The 17,416-nt window shown below is 39.0% G+C and overlaps 2 protein-coding genes across 6 annotated transcripts in view; one reads left to right on the top strand and one right to left on the bottom strand.

The window, feature by feature from the left end:
- LOC145944901 (uncharacterized) overlaps positions 1-17,416 on the bottom strand; it is a 264,706-nt gene that overhangs the window by 197,297 nt on the left and 49,993 nt on the right. The window lies entirely within an intron of this gene.
- The window catches only part of LOC145944898 (uncharacterized), a 242,506-nt gene that overhangs the window by 154,636 nt on the left and 70,454 nt on the right, over positions 1-17,416 (top strand). The window contains exon 1 of one of the 4 annotated variants that reach the window (XM_083053573.1): positions 4,208-4,237. The exons of the other annotated variants lie outside the window; for them this stretch is intronic. Coding sequence (XP_082909699.1) covers positions 4,222-4,237 — 16 coding nt within the window. The 5' untranslated portion in view covers positions 4,208-4,221. Of the gene's footprint in view, positions 1-4,207; positions 4,238-17,416 lie in introns of those variants that run through there. 4 annotated transcript variants of the gene reach the window in all.

The following is a 17,416-nucleotide window of genomic DNA, read 5'->3' on the forward strand; positions in this document are numbered from 1 at the left end:
TTAACGTCGATAGTCGGCAGTAAAAACAACTCCAAACAAAACTAGCAAATATTTAGGCTTTAAAAAAGGTGATATTCGCGATGCGCTCGTTCGTTACCTGACAGGGGCACGAGGGTAGAAAGAGGAAAGAACTCTCGCAAAAAATTCGCCAACCATGTTTAAATCCTCGGTTGAAAAATATCTCGTTCGAGATCATGATGCAAAACTTTGAAGATGAGCTTGATAAAAGCGATATTTTTAGGATGCTTACTAGACGGAATGCAGTAACGTAAGAATATTAAAAATAATATACTGAGGTCTCAAATGCTTTCATATTTTGTTTGTTTTTTGTATAATTTGCAACAATATAAAAAACTGCTAAGTAATTTATTTATTTGTTTCACAGTATATCAATATCTGCAGAGTAAGAATTAGTGTTTTATTATCGCTATGTAATAATGTTTAAAATTTTATGTAAAAAAAAAAAGTAAATGTTCCCACAAAACATCAATGTATACGGCGCTGTAAGTCTGCTGCATTATAGTAAATTCCTTCGCTTCTATTTGTTTTTCATTTCAGAATATACATATAAATTTCGGATATATACTCGTATATGAAGAAGAACATCTGCTGAAGTTTTGTCACAAAGCGACAAAATGTTTATGTTTCTTAATAGATGAATTTCGAGATTGCACATATTGCGAGTTATTTCTATAATTGCTTAATTGTTTAAATACTTTTTCTGTCCGCATAATTAAAAAAATTAATGCGCAAGTATAATATAATGCGAACTATTTCTATAATGCAATAATATAATGCTAAATAGTTCAGTTTTGTATGCAAGTTAAATTTTTCATTTAAGAATATCATATTTCACTTTTATTTTTTATTTATCTTGTTTCTAAAATCAACTTTTTGTTAACTAACTGCGTGCGATCAAGCTATCAATAACAGCTCCATATTGACATAGAAATTGATCGAATAAACATTATAATTTATAAAATATTCGTAATATAAAATCGTAAAAGTATGAATTAAAATAATGAATTGTGTGTTCAATAGTTTCAATAGTTTAGTGACGAAAAATCGACATTACTCTTTTTTCGCTACTCCAAGATTGAGCAATTATTTTTATAAATTTGATATCATAAAAAAGAGCAACATTTTGGAGATGATTTAGTAAAAGATTTGATTAAAAGATGTGTATACATTTATTTCCTACACTAAGAAAGCCCTTATCATCTCTATTCTCTTGTTTAAATAATGATTAATATTCATACAACTCCACTTGGCGACTATATTTTATATAATTATATAAAAAAATTCGATGTATTAAAAACGAGTTTGCGGCGATTATTATCGATACCCTTATATTGATACCTTGTATATAATCAGTTTATATAATTAATTAAACGCACACAGGAATTACCTGTCCTGTTATATGTATCATATATAATACATATATATTACAATAAAAAAGAATTTATATTTGAAAGAAATATATCTTTTTTCGTAAATTTTTTATAAAATATCTCTTTTTTAAGAATAAATAAAAAATGTAGTTGAACGCAAAAATTATTTTTTGTAGTATTCATTATTTAGAAAACTTTTTTAATGTGTGTATATTTGTTATTATACAAATCAAATATTGTGTACTACAACTTTGCTGTTGCACATCGTATCCAGGAGTGTTAAATTATTTTTTATTTTAATGTTGAAATTGAATTTGTGTGAGAATATATTGTCTAGGGATAATAAGTATATATATATATACGAAAATAAAAGACTCATTACATATTTTCTCGATTGCATAACGATTGCATAACGATTGCATAACGATTCCAAAATTCGCTGGTGAAATATTCAGTTATTGCGATCGCAAGAGTGAATTAAGTATAAACAGATTTCATAATAAGCTTCATATATAACGATTATCAATACTTAGGCGTATATTTTCCTATAACAATAAATAATGATATAAATAATTCGACTCACATTTCGCCGGCACCATTCCCTGTAGGAAACCTCTGCGTCGGCAACTGTCCTCGTAGAAGCTCAGCTTCGAAACACTACACTCGCGTTACTTTATTTCGTTCGCGACGAGCGGCGACGCCCGGATTTTAACTATCACAATCTTCGACGCGTTTCGATAAAACGCGAGAAACGCGAGAGCTTATTCGCGCACGACCGATGCTCCATTTTCGCATCGCCGTTTTTTTCAACGCCAACTCATCGCAGGGCCTTGTCGAACGAGAAGATGGCGACTTTGCCGCGACGCACTCAGAAGTCGCCGATATTCCCGAATTAGCGAATTAAAATTAGATTTCCGGCCGACGAGATCAATTTCGCGCGAATCAATGCGGTCGCGATTACGATGTCGATACGCGCGACGCGATCCAATACCATAATTAACGGCGTAAGGACACTAATTAATACTTGTACTTACGTGGCCCGGCAATTAGCGCGCGACCGTTGATCATGAACAATGCGGAAATGCATTAGAGGGCGGCAGCATTCTAGATTGTGTTCGGAAATTTATTCACCAAAATGCAGCATTCGACCGACCAATCAGAGACCGAGGATCTCTTTGTCCTGATTGGTCAAGCGAGCTCTTCACTCTAGGTGAATATATTTCCGAACACAATCTAGAACGCTGCCCTCTAATGCATTTCCGCATTGTTTGTGATTAACGGTCGCACGCTCATCGCCGGTCCACGAAAGTACAGGTATTAATTAGTGTCTTTACGTTAATTATCCTATAAATCCGATCGCGTAGCGTGTATCGACATCGTGATCGCGATCGCACGCGCGAAATTGATTTCGTTGACCGGAAATCTCACGTAACGTGTTCGTTTATTTGTAGCAATTTCGGGACGCGCAATACGCCAAGGTTGAAGTCGTTTGAAGGCGAAGGGGGGGGGGGGAGTCGCGGCGTACGTGAGCTCGGCTCGGCGCGCCCGGGCGACCCCCTCCATTCCAACCTAGCCATCCTATCGCGACGTGTTGCGCGTCCCGGAACTGGCGCTGACCGGCGTCAGTAATAAACGAATCGTTACGCGAGGCACCCGGCCGACGAGATCAGTTTCGCGTGTGCAATTGTGGTCGCGATGTCGGTACACGCGACGCGATCGAATTTATACGATAATTAACGGCGTAAAGACCCTAATTAATACTCGTACTTTCGTGGCCCGGCGATGAAATGCGCGACCGTTGATCGCGAACAGTTCAAAAGTGCACTAGGAGTCAGCTTTTTAGATTGTGTTCGGAAATATATTCACCTAGAGTGAAGAGATCGATTGATCAATCAAAACAAAGAGATCCTCGGTCTCTGATTGGTCGGTTAAATGCTGCATTTTGGTGAATATATTTCCGAACACAATCTAGAATGCTGCCGCCCTCTAATGCATTTCCGCATTGTTCGTGATCAACGGTCGCACGGTCATCATCGGTCCACGAAACTACGCGTGTTAATTAGTGTGTTTACGCCGTTAATTATCGTATATAAATCTCGTGTACATTTATTTGTGCCAGTCTGTGGCAGTTACGGAACGCGCAACACGTCGCGACAAGATCGCCAAGTTCAAGTGGTGGGGGTCGCCGTGCTCGCACGTACTCGGCCGCCCCCCTTCCATTCCAACTCGGCCATTTTGTCGCGACGTGTTGCACGTTCCGTAACTGGCACTGACCAGCAGTAATAAACGAACCGTTACGCGATATTCTCGGTCGACGAGATCAATTTCGCGTGTGCAATCGAGATCGTGATATCGGGACACACGACGCGATCGGATTTGTACGATAATTAACGGCGTAAAGACACTAATTAATACTCGTACTTTCGTGGCTCGGCGAAGAGGGCGCGACCGTTGATAACGAACAATTCAAAAGTGCAGTAGAAGGCAGCGTTCTAGATCGCGTTCGGAAGTATTGTATATATAAAATTAGCGCAAATTCGGGAATATCGGCGACTCCTGAGTGCGTCGCGGGGAAGTCGTCATCGTCGGTCGAGAAGGCCCTGTGATAAATTGGCTTTGAAAAGAGTGGCGACGCGAAAATGGAGCATCGGTCGTGCGCGAATAAGCTCTCGCGTTTCTCGCGTTTTACCGAAACGCGTCGAAGATTGTTATAGTTAAAACCCGGGCGTCGCCGCTCGTCGCGAACGAAATAAAGTAACGCGAGTGTAAAGTGTTTCGAAGCTGAGCTTCTACGAGGACAGTTCCCGATGCAGAGTCTCCTACAGGAAAAATGCTGCCGGCGAAATGTGAGTCGAATTATTAATATCATTATTTATTGATTATATAGAAAAATATGCGCCAAAGTATTGATAATCGTAATGTATGAAGCTTATGAAATCTGAGAAATTATTGCTTGCCAATAATCATTATCAGTTGTTTAATTGAAAAATCGTGGTTTGTGAGATGCATTGTGATCCGCACGTACATCTCACGATTTATCGACGGAATATTCTGATTTAAATCCTATAAATAATACACGCGGAATCAACCTAAATAATCCGCGCGGAGTCATCGAGCGATGACCAATAATCCAAAGTCGTTCGATTCTCAATCCAATAGAAAAATCGAAATTTATTTCACTCGCAAAACATCTCGTTTTATTGGCGGAACCTCGCGTCTTATTGGCGTTTCGAATTTTCTTCTAGCATCCTTTTTCGTTCCTCGTCGTGTCTCGTTCTTTTTCATTCGAGTCCACGCGGACTCGAGCCTCGAGCGTCGAGCGACTTTTTCTTTCTCTATTCCCTTTCTTCCGTCTCTCTCGCGCTTAGCTTATCTCTTATTCCTTATATGGCACGCTCGGCGAGCGAGCACCGGCTCGCCCTCGGTTCTTCAATAGGTAAACAAAAAAACTGAAACTAGATATGCCGACTACTTTTTTTGCAATTTTCCAATGGTTTTTCGTGTCGCACATCGCATCTCGAAATTTGAAATTACATGTCGAGCTGTCATCGAGTTTTTTATCGCGGAGATTATTGTCTTTTAGCTTGTACAAATTTCTTTCGTACATGTATACTTAATACACGCGAATATATAATATATCGTCGATGTAGTTTCGAGCATTTTCTACGAGTGTAGGAAATAAATGTATACACATCTTTTAATGTATCAAATCTTTTACTAAATCATCCAAAATGTTACTCTTTTTTTATAATATTAAATTTATAAACATAATTTTGCTCAATCTCGGAGCGAAAAAAGAGTATTGTCGATTTTTCGTCACTAAACTATTATTGACACACAATTCATATATGATTTCATATATGATATTCATATATGAACACACAATTCATTATTTTAATTCATACTTTTACGATTTTATATTACGAATGTTTTATAAATTATAATGATTATTCGATCAATTTCTATGTCAATATGGAATTGTTATTGATAGCTTAATCGCACGCAGTTAGTTAACGAAAAGTTGATTTTAGAAACAAGATAAATAAAAAATTAAAATGAAATATGATATTCTTAATTGAAAATTTAACTTATACAAAACTGAACTTATACAAAACTGAACTTATACAAAACTGAACTATTTCGCATTATATTATCGCATTATAGAAGTAGTTCGCATTATATTATATTTGCGCATTAATTTTTTTAATGGACAGAAAAAGTATTTAAACAATTAAGCAATTATAGAAATAATTCAATATGTGCAATCTCGAAATTCATCTGTTAAGAAACATAAACATTTTGTCGCTTTGTGACAAAACTTCAGCAGATGTTCTTCTTCATATATATATCCGAAATTTATATGTATATTCTGAAATGAATAACAAATAGAAGCGAAGGAATTTACTATAATGCAGCAGACTAATACAGCGCCGTATACATTGATGTTTTGTGGGAAATTTTACTCTTTTTTTTGCATAAAATTTTAAACATTTTTATATAGCGATAATAAAACATTAATTCTTATTCTGCAGATATTGATATTGATATAGTAAAACAAATGAATAAATTACTCAGAATTTTTTTTATGTTGCAAATTACGAAAAACAAACGAAATATGAAAGCATTTGAGATCTTGTTAGTATTATTATTAATATTGTTACGTTACTGCATTCCGTACAGTAAGCATCCTAAAAATATCGCTTTTATCAAGCTCATCTTCAAAGTCTTGCATCATAGTCTCGAACGAAATATTATCCTAAGAAGCAATTAGCGGAAGCGGGATTTTATTTCACAGGAAATTTAGAACAGATATGTTGTTTTTATTGCGACTTTGATAGATTTGGACGACAGCGATAATCTCTGCGAAAATCATTATTTTTGGAATCGTAAATGCTTTTATATACTCGAAAGGTAAATTTCTATATTAACGACATCACCTCCGATTTGCTTCAAAATTAACATGAAACTTCTTTTTACAATAAAGATATATGATGTTTTCAAGCCGGATGAACAATATGTTGTCTTTGGAAAAACGCCACTTGACGATTTTTTTTAAACACAACATATTGTTTGGCCGGCAGTTACGTAACGCAAAAGTTGAGTCGATCGGTGCCGACGCGAGAAGGCGTGACCGATCACGGTCGGCCTTGGCACTCGTAATTTATGCGGGATTTGTCATTGCGGGTCGGCAAGATCGGAGGCCCGAGATCGAGTCGACGCTCGATCGCCTACCGAATCTTTTTCCCTCTCTCTGTCCTCGCGGCTCCTTCACCCGCGTCCATCGTCACGCCTATCCTCGAAAATGGAAGAGCGGGATAATTAGCCACCGGTTGTGTTGGCTAATGCATCCTTTTGTCTCCGCTCTTGGCGTGTTATCTGATTCCAGCCGGTAGCCCTTGTACAGCTCGCTAGCTGGCTCACTTCGGCGAGATAAGAACGACTGATATGTCCACGCGATTGAAAAATCTCGAGAGAGAAAGACCTCTGCCGTGGCGCAACCCGAAGAGAACAGAGAGAAAGACAGAATGACGGGAAAAGGGTTATAGTTGAGCAATAAAGATCAATACATAAATCCTTCTATAAAAACAAGAAGTAAATTTAAGAAATAGATTTAAAACATATAATATAGAAATAACGACAAATTTCGTCAAAGAGAGTTGCGTTTGCCTTCCGGAAAAGATAATCATTCATTCTTGAAGATGAGTATCACGCAGGTGAACGAACGTTTGCGAAACGATTCGCGCTGATTTATGCCTCCATTCCTCTGAAATAGAGAAAACGGTAATTATAAATTAGCCTTTTACACCAATATAACCCGCGAATGCCTCTTGTTTGACTCAATGAAACGTTCAGCTTGATCAACTTTGTGTCTTCTTTCCTGTTTGCCAATCGCCAACGCGTGTAAGGTCGTTCTCCGAGCACGCCAGAATGACCACACCCACGCGCAACAGTACCTCCGGTTTATTTATGATTGCATATCCTCGCTGCGTGTATGTACGTGTACATCGCTGCACTGACTCTCCCGATCGAACGGTATTCTTGCACGGGATGTGCGTTTCTTCGTTAGATTCGGAGGGCGGAACGAAAGCGCGCCGCAAGCAGGTCAGGCGATTTAATCTGGGATTGTTCCAAGTATTTGGGAGCCAATCATCTGCCTCGATCGAAATCGGATCATTTCACGACCGGAAACATCGCGGTAAAATTTATTCCTTCGATTGTTTAGAGCGATTCGATTTATCATCTATAGCGGAATCTTATAAAAATATGCGATACATATTGATATGCAATATTTTGCGAAAGCGAAGCAATAATCGACATAAACACAAATAGCCCTGTATCTAGCAAAGTGCAAGATAACACTTTGCTTTGGTGAATTTGCATATGTCTCAAATTATAATACGAAATGCCAAAAACTCAATTTGATAATAATAGTCGACATTAATGCAGGTATTAATCCTGTCGCGCGGATTATCATTCTGAAAGTGAGCGATGAGTGTGAAATCGCGAAAAATCTCGCATTATCTCTCAATCTGTGTCATTTGCACGATCGATCTTTCACGACTGTCTCTCGCTCGATAAAGAATCAATTACTCTTCTCTCGTCGAGCGCGTTCCCTTTTCCGCGATTTATACCGTGACAATCGCTCCTAAGGATCGACGATTCTCCCGCCCGATAAATCGAAGGTTGCGCGGAATTTAATGCGTCATACATCACATTGTCGAGGGTTTGACCTATCATTAACATGGGGCAATTATCTGCGTTTACGCGACCGATACAAAACGGCGAAAGCATCGGAGACCGCGTGTTGCACCGTTCGCCATTCCGCCATTCCGTTTGTGTGCAAAATAGTTAGCCATATTTATCGGCAGCTTTATCTGATCGCATCAATCGACTATCACCGTGACTAATTCCGAAGAATTAATCCCGCGCGATGGAATTAATATATACCGCGAGAAGCGAGAACTCGTGTAAATGGGAGGGAAAAGCGCCGCTTTTATAAACGAACAGAGGAGTATTTCTAATCGAGTATCGCGCTGACAACTCGTGGATGATATTTCGGAAAATATAAAAAATTCACCCATTTATTCCAAATGGATCGATGCGTCGTATTACGCAATATCTGCTTACGTAATAGTTCATTAAAGCTTCTCTCTTCTCTATCTCATCCCCTGTGTACTGTGTACTGTGTACTGTGTACAGTCATCAGCTGTACACAGCGCTCGCATTCTTTCCTACCGTATCTAATATTTTTCTCGAACGGACCATCTAATCGTTTAAGCGATCCGTCCACGGTGAATAGAATTAATCGTATGACGGATTGCATATACTCTCTTTAAAGATCGAATGTAATGAAAGTGTTCCCTCTCGATCACGTCGTTTATTCGCAGAGTCAGCATATCCATTGGACGCGTTCCTTTTTAGCCCGCAGCGTCCGTTCCCGGGTACATGCAATCGGCGACACGTAGCAGAGACATTTATCCCACGATATCGGCTTGCCATTAATCGCGATCGCGACGATCGACGGTGTACTATCGCTCCGATCAAGATGCCTGACGATACGACATTCTATCGCCGATATATCGATTTATCCTCACTCAGCCTCTCACCATGCGTCACCTCACCGCGGACTTGTCGACGGAAATCACGATCTCTTCTGCAAAACTATTCGTTTTCCATTAACACATACCGATTTCGCGCCGCGAAGAGATTCTAACGGCGTCGTAATAATATACGATTGATTCTTTCGACCTGGTGAGAGAATAAAAGTGCCTCGGGGTACTGAAAAAAAATTACAGGCTGCAAACTAGTGTAAATGATAGTGTAAATACTACATAACACCGATAACAGAGATAGAAAAATAATTTTTTTATTTGTTATTTTATATTTTAGCTATCGAAAAAATTGAAGAGAATTAATTTATGCTGAAAAAAATCAATGCTTGACAATATCGATGGAATTTTTGTTTGTTTGTTAATACTTAAATATAATGTGTGTGTGTATGTGTGTGTGCAGGTTAACAAAATTATTTATTGCTTGTAATAGAAGATTTTTCGTATCAAAAATATAATACATAAATTATCTTTCTCATAAGAAGTATCAGAAAAAACAAGCGATCTATTACACTCGTAGTTCACGATAAATCGAATTGCTTATTCTCCTTATCTATTTCTCTATACAGTAAGCATCAGCGATCACGAGGAACGCGCGCGCGGCTACGGTCTTCGGGTTTCGAATGATTGTAGGAAATTCATGCAGATCGCAAGGCCATTGCCCTGCTTCTGAAATGACGATAGATGTCAGAGAAGGAATAAAGAGCCGCACGGCTGTTATCGTCCGATTTAAAATACTGTTACGAGTTGCTGCAAGTGAATTTGCACTCTTACACACTTGCAATACTTGAATTGTATTAAATTAATTCGAAATGCACTTGAACGAGTCTCTCTATAATTAATTAAGTATTCTCAAAAAACTCAGTTCTCTTTGCTATTCGTCGCACGTATGCAATCACGCGCTTCGTATCAAATAGAACAAATTTCCAAGGAAATAAAAAGATGCACAGTTATATCCACGATTGCGTTTTATATACACGAGCAAAACATACGATCAATTTAACGATTCGTAGAATCGAAGTTATTCCGCTTGTTTACCGAGACTTTTTATTTATTTCGACCTCCTGAACGCATTCTTCAAGTTTCGCCGTTTTCTCTCGAATCACTCTGCATATCATTCTCCGGGCTCCCGGTCGCATCTGCAGCCTACTTCGTTTTCGCGATAAATCTAGCGCATGGAGGTGCATTTGCCCGTTCGAGATAGAGGCGCGGCACCTCTCCGAATGGAATCGTCGTAGGAGAGATTCACGGAGAAAGAAAGAGCGATATAGATAGAGAGAAGCGGTTCTCTGTTTCTGGGGAACCGCGACGCGGTCGAAGCCGCAACAGGAGCGTAAACGATGCAGAGTCATCGTCTCTCTTCCTCTCTCTATCTATCTGCGCCCGGAGCCGCCGCCGCCCGGTCGGGATGGATGCCGTAATATTAGCATGACAAAGAGACGCTGGGACGCCTTCTCCTCGCTTCTGCTTATACACCGAGGGGCCGCTGCCTCTCAATTCAAATGCGATGGGCGTATGCTATGCTAATATTCTGATCCACCGGCGTTAATGCATTATCAAACGCGGCGAGGTGCATCCGCGTCCTAGATGGCTATGGCTGGCTGGTTGAGCGTATCTAGCCGCGCTCTGGACGACCACGCTCCGTCAACGTCGTGTGGATGCACCCGGGTGTCGTCGTCCCGCACGTGGTTGCCGCCTTTCCCGTCACTTTTCTCGAATGCGGGGTTCCCCTAAACGGAAGATCCGATCGGCCAACGGGAGAGAACGTTGCTCACTTCCCCAACAATTCTTCTCCGATCAATTAATGTTATTGAAGCACTCAGACAGCGTTAATTGATTTCCTCGTATAGAAGGGCCAACGTCTCGAGCTCGATTTTATTGCGCGCTTCTTGCTTTCTCAGCTCGGCTCGGAAACAGCTCGGAAGCTTTTAACGTTGCAATTTTATTCGACAAAAAAAAGATATCTTGAAATATTTTTTAGATGCTATCTGCAGATGTATATCGTCCCGTTCATCTTCGACGCTTTTTTTTTTTTTTCTTAAACGCACTTGCAGATCGAATGTTGCCCTATTGGACTTAAATACTATAGCAATTATCGCAATTCAAAGGCGCAACAAGTAACTCGTTGATGTATCTGCTAATTTATGAAATCATTAATTTATTAATTTATATACATATACATGATCACATATTAATACATATATATACATATTAATACATATTAATAAATTTGATAAAAATAAATATACAGTTTTAATTGGGAAAATTATTTGAGATCTGAAGGATTGATTCGCAATGAATTAGATTTCTTTCGCCGATAAGTTCCCCTTTAAATATTTATACATAGTAGCCGATTTTATAATTACACAGGAAGTCACGGAACAAATCTCCGATTTAGCCGATTGTATTGTGAAAGATTCTAGACTAAACTTCCCGACATTATCTGGAAGATAAAAATCGTAGTCATTAGTTTCTTGCAGATTGGTCAAGACCAAATCGCTTAATCGGAATGACTCAAAGGAAATTACAGGGCAACCTCTATAACCCCGTTAATTAATGCAGGAGCCTATTGGGACAGTCGAAGATTGAGTTACAGGATTCTAATTAAGTCATCACGTTTTTTAAAGAAATTAATATTTATCTCTTGCATATACATTTATCATTTATGTAATATGTAAATAAAAAAAAGTAAGAATTCATATCTTACTGTCGTTTTTAAGGAATTTCCGGTCACTTCACAAATCTCAGCAGACTTCCGATTAATTCCGAACGCATGTTTGCTTGAAAAACAAAAGCAGATTTCATCGCGTTTTCTCGCGAGACCTCATCAATTCAATTCGAACATTTTCATATTAGAGTTCCACGCCAGGAGATCATAGGCATCACAGGTGTATGGATTTTTTTTTTAAACATAAATGACTGTACGAGAAGGATATCCTGTCATTCGTTCTCCCGACATGACGCTTCCACGCGAGTCCCCATTTCAATTTTTACGGTGCGTCGAACGCGTAAACCGCGTCGCGACGCTCCCCTGCGTACTCGCCACAGAGAGCAGAGAGAGTCCACAATGGAGCTCGGCGCCACCCCCGCGCGTCGCCGTTTCGCATAAAAGGCGAAAAATCGAGGGGCGCGTCACGTCGGTATTGTGTAACTTGTCGCTGCGGGTCCGTGTGCGGCCGACAGCGACGGCACGACGCGAATTCCGGACGGCTATATCTCTCTGTCACTGAATTATTCACTTACACGTGTACCGCGGGGGACGAAAAGAGAGAAAGAGGAGAAGAGAGTATACGCGCGAAAATAACGGCTGCAAATGGAGAGGAGCTGGCTACGAATTAACGAGGGACGTAGTTGAAAAACGCATAACGCGAAAGAGTAGAATCGATTAATTAAATTAGAGCGAAATACGGTTTTCGTAGTATCGCTTTAATCGTAAAATATATATATATCTATAATATCATGAATATAATTAAAATAAATTATGAACTAAGAAAATAGTAGAAAAACAGAAACATTAAGAAAAATATAACGGAGAAAGAATTCTTATAGAGCATTATAATAAACCTTGAATGAGCATCCATTTAAATTATAATTAATTGCGAAACAGAGAAACAAAATTTTGCAACATATAGGTGACAAGAGCAAAATACATGCTCATAACGAGGAGAGCAACCAACGAATAGGGGAGAAAATGGGAGTGAGAGAAAGAGAGAGAGAGAGAGAGAGAGAAGGAGAACGAAGGCGTCGCGACGTCCTAACAATGGCAAGCCGGTACGCTCACGCGGTTCCCAACAATGGCAGAGCGCGGCGCATTGTCAAACTGGTGTCAACTGTCAACCGGTCGTTCCGCGAGGCGACAGACCGAGGGTACCTCAGAACGGAGGACGGGCCGGGATGTCGTCGCGAGACGCGCGATCGGAAACGGAGCGTGAACCGGAGATCGCTCGACCATTATGAACGACGGATATTCCAGAACGGAGCGATAATATATATATATATATATATATATATATATATATATATATATATATATTCAGACAGAAATGTATTTAGATCCTTTTCCACAGACATGTCGCATGCGGGAGAGAAATATTTTACAAAGTTCAAGTTTTGGACAAATAATATATAAAGTACAATTATTTTTTTAGACTCACACATATAAAGTCACAGTCGATATATAGTTGTTCATGAATTTCGCTTATCCGAATTAAATAATAGTTTATAATGCTAACTTTTAATTTTTGAATATAATAATGTTTAAATTGTCAGATTTTCATACATGTCATATTTAGACATTGACAATATTTAAGAAAGGATTGCATTTAATTAATCATATTTCTATAAAAAAATTTATATCTCTTTTTACTAATATTTCTACTACCCTCTTTTCCATTCTGATTACAATGTGTTTTCAAATTTTCCATCGATTTCGAACCTATTTTACAAGAGAGTTGAATAATCGCACGCAACTTTGTCGCCTTTTATTTCCACCATTCGCTTTCGACAGGACCTATTTATTGAAAGTCGAAGTCGAAAGACGAGTAGGGAAGCGTGAGTTTGGGTATCCATCAGCGAATATTTTCTCGGACATTTGAGAGTACGGTCCTTAAAATTCTGGAAAAGCCGTAAAACCACAAAACACGAGGCGCACCGGGATTCATTCCTGGCGAAGAATAGGGACGAGTTTATGATGGCGAGAACTAACACAAAATCGAAGACACGACCGACCCCTTTTGCGATGCACCGCGGACACCAACAGGTATATACGCAATTCCGACCGAATTTATTCCTCCGTCTACCTTGCACCACCCTTCGAAACGCGTTCTTTCCCGAGAATATACGAGAGTGAGTAGACCTCTTTGAGGCAACAATAAAACGAAAAGCGAGCTTGGCGACCCATCACTGTCGTCGGCGATAATCTAATTAGACCCAAATTGTACCTTCGAGCGACGTGTAGCGTCAAGAGAGAAGCCGCTCTTAAAGTTCTTCGACAGCATTTATTCAATCCCACGCATAGTCACTAATTATTAATCTTTATGAAGTTGGAATAGAGTTTCTACATTAAAATTTTTTATAATTGAATTTCACAAAATTCAATTGTTTAATTTTACAAAAAAATTTTAGTTACTTTAAATTGACTTAATAATATTTTAAAGAGTATTTATGATCTTAATGCTCGATCTTAGACAATAATATCAAGACGATAATCAATTTTCTTGGAAAAAATAATTTCCAATTAAACAACAAATTCACCTTTAAAATTGACATTGATTTTAATACTGGAATCTTAGGCAACAACATCAAGACGATAATCTATTTTCTTCTGCCAAAAAATTAATTTCAAATTAAACGTTATCTTTAAAATTGACACTGAATATATCTTTTGAGATTGCATCGTACAATATTTATTTGTAGATTTCTCCATGTTTGGAAAAGCAATCGCGTGGTATTTGACAGTGCGCCCGAGTCGATAAACACGCTAGATTATTGCGTATCGAATATCCGAGTATCGAGAGTCTGCGCGCATCTGCGTGTGAATGAGCTCCGAACGTGTCGGAAAGACCTTCGACTACGATCTATCGTACGTGTATTCATAGGTCACCGTCGATCGTCGATCGTGACTCACGGATCGTCCCTGGCAGCAACATTCAGGAGAATTTTCTCTCTCTCGCTCTGGGTGCCACCGCTCAAGACCGACTCTCTGTCTCCACCCGTAACCTTTGCATTTTCTCACCTGGCTTATTCCACGCGTGCGTACGTACGTACGTATATATACGCACGCATAACTGGGAAGGTGCCTCGACAGCACGCGCGCGCGAGCGCGAGCGCTCACGCTTAGCATATTAAATTGCAGGCCGGTTTACAGCCCGACGACGCGAATAATCGACGAGTTATATTATTATACGCAATGTATATCATTATCCTAACGCATAAATCTATCGGCAATAATGTCGGACGACAACACGTGCCGCATATTTAACACGAGTTACGATACACGCGCTCACCACTAAGCAAAAAACGTATCGCGTTAGAATCTGTAAACATGTCACCAGAGATCGAGACAGGCTAACAATTTGTCATTTCACAGCTGAAAGAGAATTAAATCATAAAATTTATTAAATATTATATTTAATATACATGATTTTTTGACGTTTGAACGCTAATAAAAATTGATCGAGAAACACATCATCTAAACCGAGATCTCTTATCTTCACTGACATTTCGCGTTGTAAATTTGTTTTATTTTATTATCTATAGATTAATACAAAAAATAAATCGCGATCATTTCTCAATCCAAACTGTTCAAATTACTTTGATATCGTTCTCAACAAACAGCTCATTTATGGTTCCGCAACTCGAACAAGACCAACGTAGACGGAGAACGTGTTCGAAGGCATCTCCTATGATTGTAGTGTCACGTGGCGTTCACAGGGTATCAATTTTCTCATGAAAATTACACCGATCAGATATACGCAACGAATATGGAAACATGTTAAGGCGTTATCATCCACGTGAAAGAGTTTGACGTTATCTTAGCGAGATACACAGCGGACAGTTTCGGGCTGTTCGTTTTACGATCAGGACTTGTGTAGTTGTTAACACGAAAGCATACGTATACGTATATGTATGCACATCCAGAATGCGTCGCGTGCATCTGTTTGCAGCAACGTGGAGGCTCGCGTGATCGCATATTTTTCATGAACTCGGCACCTTCCGTGCCGACGCGCGCGAAAGTTCGCAGCCCTTCTGCGAACGTGTCCATTTCTCCTCCGGTACTTGTAAAGCGACCTTATTTTTTTACGATTTTCCTCCGCCCCGCCCTCTTCTCTTTTCCTCCATCCAGAGCGATTAGCGGAAGGAAGTGAAGTGAAAATCGAGAGGCTCTCTCTCTCCTCTCCCGCTTCGCGAAGAAGAAAACGAAGCGCCGTCACGATTCGCCTTCGTTACGGAACCTGACGAACTTCCGAAGCACTTCGACTTAGACCTCCTTTTTAGTCGTGAAGCCGCGGCTATGCAAAATGAGAAACGTCAGACTCTCGTCAGAGGACGTTCTCTTCGTTGCTTTTAAACTTGTTAATTGAAGACGTTATTGTAACGGTGCTGCAGCTCCGCTTGCCTTCGTTCGAAACTTTACAGTCGAGGAAGCGAAGTTTTAGATCGAGTAGAAATCTTCAAAAGTGAAGTATGTAATAGACCTCATTTAATGGATATGTTTTATAAATATTGTTACCCTCGAATCGACGCAACCATTTGCAATTTTTTTTGTGAAAATATACTCGAATGGATTGAAAGATTTAGAGCAAAGACAAGATAACATATATAATTGCAAAATAAATACAGATTAATCCAAATATTCGATTTCAACCACACTTACACCTTTAAAGAGTTTCATCTTCCTCGATATCCCAATCTCTACCGAACGTAATTCGTTATTAACTTTATTCTTTACGAGCCACGTTGCAATTTGCGTCGAAAATCGAGAAATCTTGCAATGAAGGTCGCGACGTCGCTGAAAGACCATTTCGCGAATTCTAGTTCTTCGAGTTAACATCTGTTACGTGCAACGATTTTTAAAGGGGGAACACACAATACCCTCTTCCCTTTGACGACGCCAATAAAATCTCGAATATAAGTGAATCTATCATCATTTAATTTTTATTGGCCTATTTCTCGCTTTTTCCCTCCCATCGAGAATGTTCTTGAGAATTTAAATGCACGTGTCATTATCCACGTCGTAACATTGATAATTAATACTTATAAAGCAGCGCCATAAGCGAGAGACATCTCGAGAAATCATAATCCGATAATTACAAATTCAATATCGGAAACACTTTATTCCCAACTATAATTTTTTGAGCATATGCAGATGTTCAGATATTCAAGAAATGCTAATTGAAATCAAAGAAGTAAGAATATTAAGGATCTGCATATAAATAATATTAATGACAATTTTTAACTTGGTGCCTTTGTATATCTTGAGATATTTGAGAGGAATTAAATTTTTTTAATAACAATAAAAGTCAATAATTACTTTTTCAAGGGAGTGAAAGCGAGGACCTCATTCTCCTGATTTTAAATTTACTTTTAAAATCATCGAAACTTTACATATATCTTTGTTATACAATCGTTTCCATTTCAGCGAATACATTTCGGTTTTGATCAAACACATGCGCCGATAATAATTAGCACAGAAGTTTTAATTACAAGACACGATTCACAATGAAGAGAGGCTTGTTGCCCTTAATAAATTTTACTCCGATAACCAGAACATTAAATGAAAACGTCTCGCTCGAATTAAATGACGGGATAATAAATACATGATAGTGAAAAGCTTTGCGTCTCAGCAATTTTTCATTTATCATTATGCATCGTGTCTTTATAAACACAATTCTCTTTAATCGCTGGAATGATCAT

This window comes from Prenolepis imparis, unplaced genomic scaffold (genome assembly GCF_030444845.1).
Source record: "Prenolepis imparis isolate NDT839.2.m4 unplaced genomic scaffold, iyPreImpa1.0 SCAF_13, whole genome shotgun sequence".
Classification (NCBI taxonomy): Eukaryota; Metazoa; Arthropoda; class Insecta; order Hymenoptera; family Formicidae; genus Prenolepis; species Prenolepis imparis.